The 17,179-nt window shown below is 42.5% G+C and overlaps 2 protein-coding genes across 2 annotated transcripts in view; one reads left to right on the plus strand and one right to left on the minus strand.

Moving 5' to 3' along the window:
- LOC119436526 (torsin-1A-like) overlaps window positions 1-9,102 on the minus strand; it is a 33,657-nt gene extending 24,555 nt beyond the window's left edge. Inside the window, exon 1 of the mRNA XM_037703395.2 lies at window positions 8,780-9,102. Within this exon, the coding sequence (XP_037559323.1) occupies window positions 8,780-8,996 (217 nt within the window). The 5' untranslated portion in view covers window positions 8,997-9,102. The remainder of the gene's footprint in view (window positions 1-8,779) is intronic.
- A 205-nt stretch (window positions 9,103-9,307) lies between these two features.
- The window catches only part of LOC119436527 (suppressor of SWI4 1 homolog), a 38,728-nt gene continuing 30,856 nt past the window's right edge, over window positions 9,308-17,179 (plus strand). Inside the window, exons 1-3 of the mRNA XM_037703396.2 lie at window positions 9,308-9,448; window positions 9,694-9,864; window positions 12,471-12,794. Of these exons, the coding sequence (XP_037559324.1) occupies window positions 9,428-9,448; window positions 9,694-9,864; window positions 12,471-12,794 (516 nt within the window). The 5' untranslated portion in view covers window positions 9,308-9,427. The remainder of the gene's footprint in view (window positions 9,449-9,693; window positions 9,865-12,470; window positions 12,795-17,179) is intronic.

Consider the following 17,179-nt stretch of genomic DNA (forward strand, 5'->3'; position numbering starts at 1 on the left):
CTTGTGAATATCCATAGCCAAGTATAAATGCTATGCATTAACTCTGCTGTATACAAAAAATGTTCGATATTTCATATTTCTTGTCAATCATAGTGACACGCCCCTAATCCATATTATGTCAAATGAGTGGGTGACGTCATTCGTACAAGTGACTTCCATGGCTTGCTGTATGAAATACCTGCAATACATTCAACATGGCAGTGCACAAATGCTCTTGATAACATTGTAATACATTGTCATTTGATGATTCTCCAAAGTAATGGCGCATTTCTGCTTGAGAATGAAGGCAATCTGCTTATATGTGTGCATGTGTATTTTAGTGCCCATGCGTGTGTAAGAAAAATGAACAGCTGTTGGCCACGTTAAATGAAGTGGAGTGAATAAGAAAAGTAACAAAGGTAAAGATTAGCATTGTGGTGGTGCTTGCCCACAGGGTGCAGAGGGGCTTCTCTCATAACTTGTGGTTCTGTACTTAAAGAAATGAATGGTTGAAACAATTTCATTACAACGCAAAACCTCCATGTCTACTTGTCATTTGCCATGATGTGGCTTGCCAACACTGCATTTTATCTTCACCCTAAGGAAACTGATAAACCAGCTCATGTCCGATTCTAGAGTAAGTGTGTGTAAGAGAAAATAATGAGACATAATATGCAAACATAGCTCCCAGACTTCACCCCAAGGTCACTACCATCTCAATAACAGCAAAGGAGGTGATCGCTACCATCTCAACAATGGCAAAGGGGGGTGACAGAATGACCTAAGGTAGTAAAAAAAAAAAAATGGTACACAGTTGTTCAAGTTGACCAGAAATAGACAACGCTCATGCTATAGATGACATAGTGCCTAGAGAATGTAGGCACAGGCTCGAAGAATGAGAGTTGAAGATTAGTGTCATGACTTGCTAGGATGGCAAATTTTAATAACATGTACCTCCTTTATACATAAATCAACGATAAAATTTTTGGAAGAGAATTTTACTGGATGGGGACGTATCCACCAGGTCCAAATCATTCTTTTATGCTCACAAGAAATTATTTCACAATATTTTTAAGGGAATTACAATGTTTGCAACATCTAAAACAGGCAGCCCCCTCTTTTCGCCGCATTTTTCATACCATTGGCCATGTATACCTGCTTTAGCCATGCTTTCCCTCTAACCCGCTCTAACACAATATCACTCAGCATGTTAGTGAAGGTTCACTGCACCCACCTCCGTAATATGGCGAAAACTTCAAACAAACACATATCCACATTTGAGTCTTTGCTACGCCATACACCCTGCTCTGTATTCCTTCCTATAAATGTCCACACTGCGATCAATGTGCAACGCTTTACCACATGGTATGGGCTTGCGCAAATGCACCACAGCTCACACCCATAACACACCCCACCGCACGGCAATGGGAGGCAGCGCTATCCAGCTCCGACTCGACGGACCAGCTCAACCTGGTCAACCGAGCAAGAAGGGCAGCTAAGGCCGCTGGACTCCTGGACTGAGGGGACCAACCACTGCATAACGGAGGAGATACCTACACTCGCATACTCTTTTGATTAAAGTTTATTCTCTCTCTCTCTCTCCGCCCACTAGCACATGTCAACACCAAAAACAAAATGAATGCAACCCTGCATGACAAATGAAGCTGGCAATTGCCATGACATGCTAAATATGCTGGTTCTCATTAGACAACTGAAGGCAAGCAATATAGGGCTCAGAAGGAAGACCATTTGGGAAGAAGTGCCGATGGTTCCCCTTCTGCCAAGGAGCTGCAGTTCAGGTGTCTACCTTGAGCGAGACAAGTTTTGGTGTCGCAGCAGATGGCCCCATTCGCCCACGCTTTAATAAGCACTATAGTTGAGCGCCTCTACAACGAAATGACATGTATATTGAAGGAATAATTCTGTCCTGGTTCTATTGTGAGACGAGCTGTGCACGACCTTTACAACAAAGTGACCTGTATAATGAATAATTTTGGGAGGCCCAAAGCACTTCGTTATATCATGTGTATGACAGTATTATGAAACTGGCTGGCATGTGTGCACATAAGTGCAACTACGAGGTTCGCCAATGACTAAAGCACACATCCCCTCAGCACCCCATATAAAACGAAAAGTGGGCATGGTGATGTATTGCTTGACCTTGAGTGAAGCTAGCAAGCAAAATTTTGTAGCCAGAATTAATGCTACAAGTGACATAGCATGTGCATATATACATACTCCTTCAATGTCTATGGTACACTAAATTTTGTACTAATTCAATAAGTTTCCGGCCTGACTAACTTTTAATAACAATAGAATCTAAATAACTGTGTCACTTCTCAATATAATATCCCTTTACTTCAACACATTTTTCACACCTGTGAACTAACATTTCTATGCCCTTCAAAAAATAGTCTGGACTACTGTCTTCAATATGTCCACAGACTGCATTTTTCACTCCATCATCAGCAGCAAATTTTTTGCTCCAAAGATCGTTCTCCAGCTTTGAGAAGAGGTAGTAGTCACTGGGCACCAAGGTCTGGGTTATAGGGTGGGTGCTCGATTTCCTCGAAGCCACAGTCTTTCGCTGCAGCCTTCGCAATGCTCACCATGTGAAAACTAGAGTGTTGTCGTAAAGCAGGTGGTGGGGGCCATGTTGAAAAATCCCTTGCCTCTTGTTGTTTATTACATTATGCAGTTCATGTAGAAGTGAGGCCTAATACTGTGCAATCATGATGGTATTTCTTTCCTTGAAGTCGATCAAGAGAATCCAGCGGCAATCCCAAAAAATTGTTTCCATGATCTTGGTTGACTGAGTCACCTTGGCTTTTCTTGGTGGTGGTGCTTCTCCTGGTTTGCGCCATTCCATGGATTCTCTTTTGGAAAGGGGATCGCAGTAAAGGATCATGGTTTCATCCCCGGTGAAAATCGACTCCAGCACTTTTCTCTCATTCCCATGGCAAAGCTATAAAAACTTGAGAGAACAGGTCACATGATGCTCCTTCTGCACAGAAGAAAGGATTCGGGGCACCCATCTTGCACTGACGTTTGTCATGTGAAGCTTCTCATGAATTATTTGGGACATGGCCATTATAAAGAGTCCCACCCGTGCCACGATTTCTTTCAATTTCAGCCTCCTGTTGAGAACTTCCTCAACAAGAGAGAATTCCTTCCATCATCACCTCCACGGGCCGAACACTGCGGAGCTCATCCTCAATGCTCTCTCTCTTCATAGGCGAAACTGTTTAGCCCACTGCTTACAACAGTGACATATGAAGAGGAAGCCTCCCCGTAGATGCCATCCAAACCTCGATACATTATGAAACCCCTCCTTTGGTGAGGAACTTAATCACAGCTCCATACTCGATTTTAACATTATTGCCATTTAGTGCGGCTCGTGTTTGGCAAGCGAGCGCCTGCTACTGACAAACATGCCCGCCGAGTTGAAACTCGAACGCTGGCCTCCTAATACATGGCACTGTGTGCCTGAGGCAACCATTTTGAAATTGTCGTGAGTTCTAGATGCCAGGCTGAAAACTTATGGAATTACCCTCACACTCTTTCCTGTCATATGTGTACATTATCCAAAAAATCACTGTCTCTGAGTAATCTAAGGCCCTGCCCAAGAGAAATTTCTTTTCTAGGCCCAGTTTGGAAACAAATCTGGCTTCAGCTGGACCAGTTGAAAGTCATATGGTGCAAGATGACAGCTTAGTGGAACTAGTTGACTTTTAACTGGCACTGGCTAGCTTAGTGTAGGACCAATTAGACAAAGCTAACATCCTACTCGGTTTCTTTGGCTGGAAGCGGGGTTCATTTTAAATTGGCTTGGTACCAGGTTACTTCCAGATGGCCAGATTTAGCATCTCAATGAGACTAGTTAGCTGTTAGGGACATGTCATGGACATATAATTCTTTGTACAGATGGTATTCATAGGCACAGAGCAAACAACATTGCATTGATAACCAGATGTGCTTATGGCCACGACTGTAATGAAGTCAGTTGAGTTCAGTGCATCTTGTTCTGCCACACATGCCTTGGATGAAAAAGTAGTAATTCACACATAGATAGACAGACAGACACACACACACGCACCTAAACAAACAAATAAAATTCTGTATCAAAGTTTTAAACGTGCTTAAACTCTCACAGGCTACAGTATCAAATAAACACTGTTTTAAATGTTGCCAATACTTACTAAACTATTTACCCAAACCAGTCTTCACAGTCATACAGCTTGTATCAGTACACGTGAACACAGCGTCTACAATCAGGCATTTCAAGGCAAAGTCGACTAGAGTATGACATAAAAGTTTGCTTTGGGCTAGTTAGTTCGTTATGTAAGTATAGGCAGGGTAGCACGTAAAGGTACGGACAAAGAAGGGAGATGTAAAGAGGACAGGTGCAGACTTCAAACCATATTTCAGAAAGCCAAAATAGGCGCCAAATAGACAAACATTTCTGTTTATATTTCAGACAAACACATCAGCCGGTCAGGGAGGTGTGTTCCAGGAGTGGGCAACACGCGGCAAACCTCCCTGACTGGCTGCTTTCAGCAGCTACCAGCAATCGGCGACACAAGTCTATGCTAGCACTGTCGCTGCAGCAGCTCACATCCCCATAAGTGAAGATAAATTCACACTTTTTTTCTAATAAACCAAGCAATTAACTGTGGTAAGTGTTATACTCAATGAAGCAGACCCAAAAATGCGATCGTCCTGCAAAATTTGAGTAAGATCAGTGCAGCGATGAGCGCAAAAACTTTTTTCGAACAGGCGCAGCGAAATATTCAGGACCCTGTATACAACTGGCTCCAGCAACAACAAAAAATGTGTTTTAGAAACAATTAACACTAGAACCAGATGGCATCAGTTGGAATATCAGTTGAAAACTTTTGCAAGGGTGGCTAGACCACAGCACACAACCTGGGCTTTGGAGGTCTCTCTAGATATTGCAAGGATTGTAGATTTGTAATTGAGCAGGCTTATATTGAAGGACACTGCAATTATACTGCACAACCTTACGCACCAATGTAAATATCAGTTACTCACTAAACACATAAGATGCATACAAAAATTGATGGGGGCACATAAACTGCTTCCGACTGAAGTAATCAATATATTGTTACATGGAAGTATAGTGGGGAAACTATTTACAGGGTGTATTTACAAGGGTAGTAAGCACTGGAGCTGGGCAGGCCATGTAATGCGTAGGATGGATAACCGGTGGACCATTAGGGTTACAGAATGGATACCAAGAGAAGGGAAGTGCAGTCGAGGTCGGCAGAAAACCAGATGGGTTGATGAAGTTAGGAAATTTGCAGGTGCAAGTTGGAATACGCTAGTGCAAGACAGGAGTAATTGGAAAACGCAGGGAGAGGCCTTCGTCCTGCAGTGGACATAAAATATAGGCTGATGATGATGATGAAGCACTGGCCAAGATGGAAACCAGCCAGCCAACATCAAGCAAGGTACGTCGTAGTCATAAGATCACACAGTGGTCACTTATCGGTATGTCCCACTAAATCCAAGGGTATGCATCATCATCACGTAGCAATAAGAATGGGTCCATGTGTTTGCACAGACACATATTTGCATGTGGCTTCATCTAGTAACAGCAAATGTTATTGTTTGCCTGTAAGAAACTGCTCTGTGCAAAGATTTTGAGCTTAAGGATGCACCTCATTTGTTTCCGTTTCTTTATGCCTTCCATTCTGTTGTTTTTGTGTTCTTCAGTTGGCGAGTGTACGTTTATACAGCCATGTTCTTTCCTCGCCAGACGAGTTTTCGTCAAACCCTAGACTTTATGCCTTCCATTGTCAGCCCTTCCTTTGTTATGCATGTGGAGCAGTCAGATCTATTTCCCGAGATGACAAACTGTCCCCTCTCTTCTGGAGCAAATAAACAGTGCTCTCTTCTACCTTCCTCCCCCCCTTTTTTTTTCTTTATCCTGAATATTAACAATATACGACTGTTCTCCTGCAATTAAGAACACTTCCAATTCCCCTGTGCTTTTCTTGGTTTCAAAGACTTATGCTAACTACATGGTCATGATTTACAGTCACTCTTTAGTGACAGCAGTTGATTCTTTTGCTGGTATCTTGATGGCTCTTCACACCACCTGCAGACAATGTTATATTCATAACAAGACAATTATCTAGCCTCATCATTAGTGAAAGGGCATGCAAGTGAAAGTCACTGTCCTTCCAGTAATGCATTTGCAAAACTTGTGTGCCACAACAGTGACTGAAACTCCTCCTTTGTACAAGTTACAAGTGGATGCAGCTCTATTCTGCTGGTTCGAGGGTCCGCTGCATTTGGGGTAAGTTTACAGCTCTATGCATTTGGAGTAAGTCTACACCAGTCACAAGCAGAAGCCCAGAGAGCTGCTTCTTGTGGTGTCAGCATTGACAGAGTGCTAGTAGTGACATCTCAGCACAATGTATGAAACTCGGGGGTGGCTCCAGAAGAGGGCGAGCGAGGAGGGGTACGGTCAACCCCCAATATTTCCAAAAAAGTAAAGCAGTGTCACCAAGGTTCACCAACTTTTTGCATAATCCAAGCAATTTTCACAGCACAATAAGTGCCAAATCAATGAGTGCAGTCAATTCATCTTTCTTGCAGCAGTGATTTAGGTGCACCTTTTTACAGAGCCCACCATAAACTACCACACAAATCATGCACACATCTTACTCTTGTTAACTCCTGGCCAAGATATAGTAAACGAAGCATGAAATAAGTAGGACACAATAAATAGTGTTGTATTAGCATACTAATGTACATATGCACAAGGGCTTCGGAAGCAGGGGAGGGGGGGGTGAAGGAGCCCCCCCCCCCCCGCCCAGTCCTTGGGAGCGGGGGGGACTCAGAGCCCTCCTTTTCTCAACCTTTAGCTTCCGTTATCCTTATGCAGGGCAGATCCAACATCCACACCAACCATGTGATCAGTGCACAAAGGAACGTTAGCTGCTTAAACCAAGCACAAGAATTCACGCAGTAACCCTGTACGCATTGCCCTTCTTTCCTAGACAGCAGCCACGTGTCAGTCATCAAACGCATGGAACCACCACACGTCACATAGAAGCGTCTTCAATGCTTTCTTGCAAGACTCCATGTAAAACAGAGCACACAATGGCGCCCCAGAGCCACGGCCCTAAGCCGCCCCCCCCCCCCCCTCCCCATTCTCCGCAAATGTGTTCAGCCCTTCACTTGAACACTTCCGAAGCCCCTGCGTATGCATGTTGAGCAGAAATACACTATGTAGAACCTGCAGGCCACATGAAATCCTCTAAAAAGCTGCAGCCAAGATCAACATGTGCAAGTGTGTTCATCAATACAATGCAACACACAAGAAATAAAGAAAAGGAAATTGATACAATGGAATTTCAATTCACTATTCAATATCTTTAACCATGAAGGTTACCACTCTTTTTGCACTGAGCATGTATGAACAGTGCATCTTCAGCAGAAAAAAAAAAAAAATGTTCCTGTGAAGAAGAGCTAAACCATCAGAGGTGAAGGCTGGATTTAACATGAGGTTTATTGAAACCTGCACGGGGGTGCCAAAGAAAAACTGACACAAAGAGGCTGCTTGTATGTATGGTCGCATTCTTCAGTGCAATCACCATCTTGCAAAAAACATCGATGACGCTAGACATGAAGAGTCACTCGTCTACAGCCAAAGGTGCAATGGTTATTAGCTGCAGCCTGCAAAACTAATTCAGCCTGTGTCAATTTTGAATTATGCAAACTTGATGTTTTGTCTTAATAGTCTGCCAGCTCAAAAGCTCCCTTTCTTTTGTTTTTTTTCTTTTTCTAGCACATTTTCTCGCTTAACTACATACTCCATGCGTATATGTAGGCATCATGCCCCCTGCATTGTGAGTGCAAGCCCATGTGGCACAGGCTGCATGTCCTGTGGTTTTCATGCCATACCATGAATGAATTTATCATAATCACAATTACTGAAGTGACACTCGTGAAGGAAAAATAACTTATAACTAGTGAATAATCTTAAACTTTACACTGTCTTTTAATGTGAATACATTCTTGGCACAAATGCTTTTCCTGTTTTATAGATATTAGTGCATGATGACAGTAATCAAGCTTCAAAGCCGATAGTGCACTTTAAAATAAAGCTTTTGAACCCTCTGCCAAAACAACCGTCTTCATCCAGCAATGCAATTACTATATATAACACGACCAGCGCAACAACGAAAGAAGAAGGGAAAAAAAAAAAAAAGGGGGGGGGGGGGGTTGACTTGAACACTATCTGTACTTCATAGTGTGCAGATTCTAACACGAAAAACAAGTTTGGAACTTCCGGCGTTATATCAGTTACCGGTCGGTGTCATGAGATAAGTGCCAACTCAAAACGCTTTGTCCTTTTAAAACGTGTCATCATGTGTGGATGCAGCATGGTGTGCCCGACTGCCAATTTTTTAATGTTGACAGAAAAATAAAAGCAATAGTGACCGTATAGTACTCAAGCTCCTGCCGTCTGCACTTCGCCGAGCACTCGAGTAAACATACCTAAAATAACTTGGATCAATGGTAATAGAACACCGGAATTCAGCAGATGAGTGTCTCAGACAGTTCAGGGATATACAAATCATTTGATGAGCACTTTCTAAATTTCGAATAATAGCAGTGCCAGGAAGCAAGCTTCCTTAAATAGAACCTCAATAATCTTGTGCCAGCTATGCATGCGCCTCATTGGAACTACATCATTAACGTGGCTGAGCGTGATGTTAATAACCCTAGGAGAAGACAGTAAAACAGTGATCCCAAACAGCCGTACCCTTGACGTTGTCAGTCACCCAAGGAGCCGCGCAGCACTCAGAACTTTTGCATTTAAGAGCGTTCCACCCGGCGTACATCATTGAAACGCCTAAACCAGCGCCTACTGCAATTACCGTAGACACTGTGACGGGTTCAAGTCCTTCGCATCGCCATCCTAAACTAAGCCAAATACACACAAGTGACACGCATACAATAGGTTCGCGATAAAATTTCATTACGACTGTCGTTTCGTTAAAACTCCGCACGCCGGTAAAATGAACGTTCTATTCAACCTTAACGCTGTCCGCAAACTAGGAAGCAGCCATGTTGAAAAACGAAACTTGATAACAGAGCAGCGTTGCCAACAAGTTGTTTGCTTGTTCTGTGGAGGTAGGAGAATGAAAACGATCCACCTGACTACGCTGGTTTCAGAGCTAGCTGCTTTTTACTGAAGTAAAAAGTTTAGAACTGTCGATTTAATAAGGATTGTTAGCGACTGAGAAAAAGAGAAGAATACTATGAAATAGTTAGTTTTTTTTTAATCCGCACATCAGCGACGGCTGTGCAAAGGATAGCAAAGGGGACAAAACGATCCAATCCATTGTAGTAGTGAACCATTCCTCCATGTGAACCACGACAAGCAAACGCGCACGTGGGACTCTTCAGTATGGGAGCGAAAAAACGAAAAGTGAGTTCGTATACCCACATTTAATTCTTGAAACACGCAATTTGTGCAGCGCATTTTTTTCCAGTATTTTATGCATGCTATGTGCATGCTATGGGATGCATTACGTTGCCATGGCCAGATCTGGCCTTGCTGCACAGGCTCTACCTTTTGAATGCAGCAACTACACGCAGAAGGATGATTGAGCATGGAGCGCAGGTTAATGTTGTGAATGTTCTACCTAATTCCTTGTACATATTTTAATGCAGGGACGTGCCGTGAAAGCTGCTAAGAAAGGCAGTGCATCGGTGGAACCAGAAGAGGTCTCAAAGGCGCCTCACACTTTTGTTATATCGCGCGGCACTTTAGGCAAGAATGCGTCAGAGCTGATGATCAATTTCAGAAAAGTTATGGAGCCCTATACTGCCTCAAGGCTGCAGGTAAGTGTTATCTTATTCACTCGGTAACAGAAGTACGTTTTTATTCAGAGCCTGCTGGAATTCAGTGCTGGAATGCTTCAAAATCGCTGTTTGTGCAGCGTTATGCTACGTCCCTGCTTCGAATTTTGGTGCAAAACGTTTGTAGATAAAGCGCGTGTGCTTGTAATCCGCGATTACCCAAGGTGTCTACTAACCTTTCTATATTTTAATGCGTTAATACACACACACACGCACACGTGTGGGTGTGTAGTTAACGCTGGCGAAGGCTGGTCCCTCGGCCGAAACTTTCCCAAAATGGTTTCATACCGTCGTCGCCTTCTGTTGTTGTTGTTGTTGTTTTTTAAATCAGCCTTCATCTGGTCGCATTCCGATGGGGACGAAATGCGAAAACACCCGTGTACTTAGATTTACGGGCAGATTATATAACCCCAGGTGGTCAAAATTATTCCGTAGACCCCCCTACGGCGTGCCTCATAATCAGATCGTGGTGTTGGCACTTAAAACCCCCTAATTAAAATTTTAAATCTGTGCCTTCGCATCCGGCGCAACAAGAACTTCATCAAACGCTCTCTCTATATATATATATATATATATATATATGTGTGTATGTGTGTGTGTGTGTGTGTGTGTGTGTGTGTGTGACGGTAGTACATGACATACGGTACATGCTAAAATGACGGTAGAACATGCTAAAATACACAAGGTGTGCAAATTTGGCTAAGATTTAGCCATAAATAAGAAAGTAAGCTTTCAAGTGTAGCTTCAGGTAGGCTGGGATAGCATAAATTATGTGGATAAAGGTGATGATGTAAGAAACATGTAAGAATAATTGCATCATCTATTAAAGATGCACACCCTGCCCAACGTTTCGTATTGACCCCCTTTTGAGGCAGTCCCGTGGGCGCTACCATGTTTGATCATGTGGTGACGCGTCCATTGCTTGCCTCCGTGTTTACAGTGGATGTACATGACACCCCCTGCGGCTTAGCAACCTCTATTTCTAGAGATATCGTAGACGGTGACTGGGTGGACGATACGAGGCTTTGGCCACAGCTTCAGAGGGAATGCAAAAGCGCTTTCGGAGCTGATTAAGCTATGTCCAAACAGCGCGAGCAGTGTGTGTGTGTATATATATATATATATATATATATATATATATATATATATATATATATATATATATATTGTGCTTGTTCTAAAAGCGGCACTAAATATGTATTTCAAGCTACCCAAACTTTCTGCTCATCAATTGAATCAGAATTAGTGTGTTTTGCTCTTCGTTCTTTATTTGGCAAATATTTTGAAGCTGTGGCTTCTCATGTTTCTGACTCAGTAAAGTTTCTTGGTGCGGTCACCATCAGAATATTTTTGGCCCAATCACTCGCGGATGTGCTCAGTTTCGATAGATTTGCTTTTGCTGCGCACAAGGCTTGAAACGTAGCTGTTTTGTACATTGCTGCGTACATGCCTTGTAGCAAAGATGTATTATCGCCAGTAACTCGCTTACTCTTGTGGACCGTCGCGAAACATTCAGCTTCGACCACTAGTGTGCTATCGGTGTAGTCAGTTATTTATTGTACGTATATAGTGTGCATACATTTAAATGTGCGCCTATTCACTTATTCTTGACACATTAGTGAAAAAGTGGGCTTAAGTTTCCGTGCCAATTGGGGTATTAGTGTGTAGATATTGTGCGTGAAACTCCTTTTGTCACTGTGTAACGAGCGGTACTCACTCTTTCTAACATTCTGGGGCTGAAGCCCTTTCTTTGAAGGTTGGCGATACAGTGATGGCGGATCAGCAAATTTTTGTATCCTCGAGGAAAACCGTACACCTCGAAGTGCTAGTAACACGTACGGACAGTTGCAGCAGCGTTCTGTGAATTTGGCCACACAGATTCATTTCATTCCTTAATATGCCAATCGCTATTTTTGCAGCCAACTACTGCACATGTCTTCAAACCACATGATTCAATCCAGCATGATTGGAGCACAGTGCGTCAGTGAAAACTCAGTTGCATTTCCGGCAGCTGATCGCACAGAAGCAAGGTAGAAGTGGTAATGGTTTCGAATTCGTGCGCTGTCACTGAGGCCACATGCGGCGTACTGCCGAAAGTGCCATCTCGTTTCTCTAGAACAAACTGCTCCGTGAAAAGGGTCAATAGATAAACACGTTGCCATTTCACTGAGCCCGGGGCTGCAACAGAGTTGTTTAATTCATAGAATATTAGCATCTACACAGGAGTTTCTTGCACTTAATATGGGTCACCAGCCAGGCTGTATATAACAGACTCAGCCAGCCAAAAAGTCTCAATGTAATAACAAACATTCTCTGTCATTTGTTGGGACAGAAGTTTGGAATGATATACCCTGCTTCATTAGTAACCTTCTAGACATTATACCATATTTAAAGAATTACATGTAGGCATGCATATAAGAACTGTTGTTGTTGCCCAAGATTTCATTTTTTGTCTATCTTTGTAATGGATTTAAAGCTAGCCATGTAGGCTAAGGATCCAGATGATGCATTCAGATCTGTTTTACTGTGCTGGATAAAGTGTTCATTTGAAGAAGAAAAAATGTGATTCTTGTGTTGTCACCACTCAGGTGCGGAGGAAGAACGTGGTCAAGGACTTTGTGTCAGTGGCTGGGCTGCTACATGTGACACACCTGGTGGTCTTCACGAAGACTGAGAAAGCTATTTACATGCGACTAGCAAGGCTACCTCGTGGGCCCACGCTCACCTTTCGTGTGGAAAACTATGCCCTGGCTCGTGACATCATCTCAAGTTTGAAGAAGCCTGTCACCTACACACATCAGTTCAGCTCTCATCCACTGCTTGTGCTGAATAACTTCAGTGGGGAAGGCATGCACTTCAAACTAATGGCCTCCATGTTCCAGAACATGTTTCCATCCATTAACATACACACGGTAAGCAAGAGCTGTATGCATTGTGCCCTTGTCTTGCTGTCGTTGCTTGAGCTGGCCATGCAGTCTGCAAGTTCTTTGTAATCCTGATTTTCAACTTGAGCAACTTCATATCGTTGGGAATAAAGTACCATGCAATAAGCATTTCAGTCACATTTGGGCAAGCCCCAGAGCTTAATATTAGTATTAAGCATTGAACCTACCCATGCACTGGCTGAGCACGTCACGGGTTTGATTCTTGGCTGCTATGGCTAAATTTCGATAGGGGCGGAATACAAAAAGGTTCTTGTACCATGCTTTGGGTGCACATAAACAGCTCCAGGTGATCCAAATTAATCTAGAGCCCTCCACTATGGCATCTCTCATAGCCCATGTGTTGCTTTTGGACATTATTAAAGGTGAACTGATACAAAATTTCACTTTAGCTAAATTGGTCATAAATTAGTAATGTATGCTACAGAAGAAATTTTGGCAAAGCTGCAGGGCTGGTACTTTTTAAATTTTCTTATAGGCGGTGTTGTCCAAATCCATGTCCAAGCAACGGCACTCTCTGGGTAATAGAAGCCAGTCTCTGTGATGCTTTTGCTAATTGCAAAGCTGGAAATATCTCATAGACACCATGTTTTAGACATCACTTATTACTATGGCCCTTCATTTTTCGGTAAAATCCAATACTAATTCCGGATTTTTGTGCACGTTTTATAGAACTTGGGTTAAATCTGCTCTCGAACTGCTACCCGACTTGTGTGGGCAAGCAGTCAAGATACAGCATATTAACTTATTCCTGTAACATGATATACGCGCCCTTCTCGCTCAACACTCAAGCAAAAGCCACCATATACGTAGTATAATTTATTCAGTGCATTCTGGTCTTCGGTAAAAGAGAGGTTTTCTCCTTTTAGTAGCTGTGTTTAATACATGAATGTCTAAGACAATTGCGCATCACAGTTCCTACACATTGCTCACATGTAAACAGTGGTGATGCACTAGGGAGCGAACGCAGCGCTGCCATTTTTCTGCATTGCGAACAGTAGTTGTGACATGGAGAGGATGTTTTCTCAGTTAAAATATGTTGAAATAAGGGTGGCAGATTGGACTAGTTGGTATTCCATTCCATTTGTTGCAAAGGGCCAAGCAGTGAAACAAAAATCTAACGATAAGAGGCCAGAAAGATCTAAAGTAGGAGAAATGCACATGGTAATCCACGTCAACAAAAGCTTGTAAAGCATCCTACTTCTTCAGAAGCATGCCTATGTGCACCAACTCTGCTTTTTGATTTCTTTGATAAAATAATGCAGAGAAGAAAGTAAACAAACGATTGCCAAGAATGTTTATAGTATTGGTTGTGTTTGTTTATGTGATTTCTTTTAAAATGGTAAAAATTCCTGCCGGTGAGAATTTATTTGTATAGTGAAGTTAATCACCTAACTTGCAAACAGCTCTTTGTCATATTTTCCTGTCAGTGATTTCGCTTGTTTAAATAAGACCATTGTGTCCATAAGGATACCATTACCTGTGTTAGTCGTTCGTGAAAGCTACTCGGAAAATCCCGAACTTTTGGCTGGCAGACAACAAAAACCTGGATTCTCCCAGGTTTTCCTCTTTGAAACTAACACCCGATTTTATTACCCGAAATTTAAAAACCATAATACCCAAAAATAAATGACCCTACTTATTAAAGTCGCCTTTAAATAGAACATAAGCAGACATGTGCACATCGCAGTTAGCTGGTATGACGCAAGTCCTAGCACATTGCCTTCAAGATTTTCAGTGTGCCATGGGAAGCGCCTAATACGAATGCTGAGGACCCATGCATTCTGAGTCATGTCGCACATTTGGCCAGTGGTACTGGAGTTTTTCTTCTTTTGTTATCAAAAATGTCTACTTTTGTTGGTCTTTTGTGATGCATCCACTTGTATTTCAAAAGTAAAAATTTGCCTGGAGGCTACTTTACATCTGCATTATCTGAAATCAAACTTTTTTTTTACATGGCCCAAAATTCATTGCAATATGCCTTTAAGCCCCTTCAATCAACCAGTTGGCAATATTGAAGCCTGTTGCTGCACGGTCTTTCTTACGCTTCAGCTTTAACGTATGTGGGTCTCAAAAGAGTTCAGAAGACATCAGCAACCTTATACTTTTACTTCTGGACAGGAGGCTATAAGCTCCTTTAAAACTGGAGTAGTCAAGAACCATATTTAAGTTGTTTTTATTAGGTAGTTTCGTTTAGAAATAGCAGAGTGGCTGGTCGTACCATAATAAAGGGACACTAAACAGTAATGCTAGATCAATTTATACTGGCAAAATAAAAATATACGTTTGAAACCCTAGATGTGGGTACAGCTCCTAGCTGGGGCAAGCTTTTCTGTCCACTTTCATTTTCCTTTTTCTTATTTCTACATTTTAGTTGAAAAGAAAAATACCTTCCCTTAGGCTTTTTCTGGTTTCATTTTCTTGGCTTTCTTCGCTTCATGTGCTTGTATAACTAAGTTCAGCCCGTTGTCCTCCTTATTTTTCTGGATTATTCACTAATTCGGCAGACAAGGGTTGATCACTAGTGAAGAAAATGCAGGCAAAAGTTCCCTTCAAGTATGCACTGAAACTTAAGCTCAGTGTGACATTATGGATTGTGATGTATCTTCTCATATTTGGACCATTTTGGCACATGAAGGGTTCTCCAAACTTGTGATGTTGAATCTTTGGTTTCTTTTAAGTGCAGTGTTATCCTTTTTTACCAGTAAACAGCCGACCAGACCCAAGCAGACACTGTCAAAAGTCCTAATGTAAGGGCATTCTGGTGGTGCAGGAACTTTAGGGCGACGTTGCCACCTGTCTTTCTTTTTGTCTTTTAATTCTTTCTGGGTTACCAAGCCTCCTCTCGTGGAAAGAGTGGCTGTTTTGGGATTGCATGAGCATAATTTACTAATGCAGCTTGACTTGCTGCGCCCCTTTAGTGCCCTGTTAAAGGGCACATTTTCTGTAGATGTGTTTGGAAGCAATAGGGAAATTGTGAAATGCTTTCAGAAGGTCATTCACCTATTTCTAGATTTTTTTTCAAGCAGAATTATGGGGGATAATACAGTGGGAAGTATACTTTCCATCGGCCAATACGAGCACACTTGATGAACAAATATTTATTAATTGTCAAAGTAAGTAGAAACAAATGTTTGGACACTTTCCATAGGTAAAAAGGCACATAGACCACCACAGAGTTCTTGTTTTACTTCATCTGGTACTGTCGAAAGCATTGATTATAGGGGCGCAATGCAAGAAACACTTGTGTACCGTGACCCGCCGTGGTTGCTCAGTGGCTATGGTGTTGGGCTGCTGAGCACGAGGCCACGGTGGCCGTATTTCGATGGGGGCGAAATGCGAAAACACCCGTGTACTTAGATTTAGGTTCACGCTTTAACCCCAGGTTGTCGAAATTTCCGGAGTCCTCCACTACAGCGTGCCTCATAATCCGATCATGGTTTTGGCACGTAAAACCCCATAATTTAATTTTTTTTACTTGTGTACTGTGCTTATTTAAGCCCAGGTAGTAAAATTTAGTCCAGAGCCCCTTACTATGGCGTGCCTCTTAATTTGATCATGGTTTTAGCACGTAAAACTGCAGAATGTAACAAAAACAAAAAGTGGATCCACGCACAGTGCAGGCCTTGAAGGTGTACCGTGTTTTTTTTTTTTTTTTTTCCTGCTGCCTTTGTGCTTCAGTTTTGGCGGCTTCTGTATGTGGCATCTTTGTAAATTTTTTTCTGGATGCTGTCAAGAAATTATATGCTGAAAAGCTTTCCATGAGTACTGCAAGAGAACTAACAAAAGAAAGAGCTGCAACCACTTGCTCAGGTTGAAACAGCAAGTATAAAACTTTGTTTCAAATACATTCATCAGCCAATTTTTTGGACATGCCCGATAATGTGGACGCCTTCACAGCACTGTGGCGTACCCCATAGAGCCAGTGTATAAGAACGTCTGAAATTTCGGACACGGAAACCCATCGCTGTCCGATTTTTCTGACTTTTTTTTACAATAATTGAAGCCACCACCAATGTATGTTATCTCGTAACCTCGAACCAGTGTTCTCGCATGCCGACCTGCTGGCAGCTATAGCCACCATCACGGCAACACTAGGCCTAGCTGCATTGAGGTTTACTTCCTGCTGTTGGTGCTGTTTCATTGTATTAGCATTAGGAGTGCCCAAGTGGAAAAAAATTATGTATGCAAAATGTGGGAAGCCAGTCATGGGGTAGAGGTAGAGAGGGTGTGGGAGAGCATGTACAGAGTGGTCCACTGTTAAAAGGAACGTCGGAGCGCATGGCATCTGCTCGGTGCCACTGCCGGCCGCAACGAGTTAAAGCCCCTCAATAAAAGAAAAGTAGCGCCATCTC

This window comes from Dermacentor silvarum, chromosome 1, assembly GCF_013339745.2.
Source record: "Dermacentor silvarum isolate Dsil-2018 chromosome 1, BIME_Dsil_1.4, whole genome shotgun sequence".
Lineage (NCBI taxonomy): Eukaryota > Metazoa > Arthropoda > Arachnida > Ixodida > Ixodidae > Dermacentor > Dermacentor silvarum.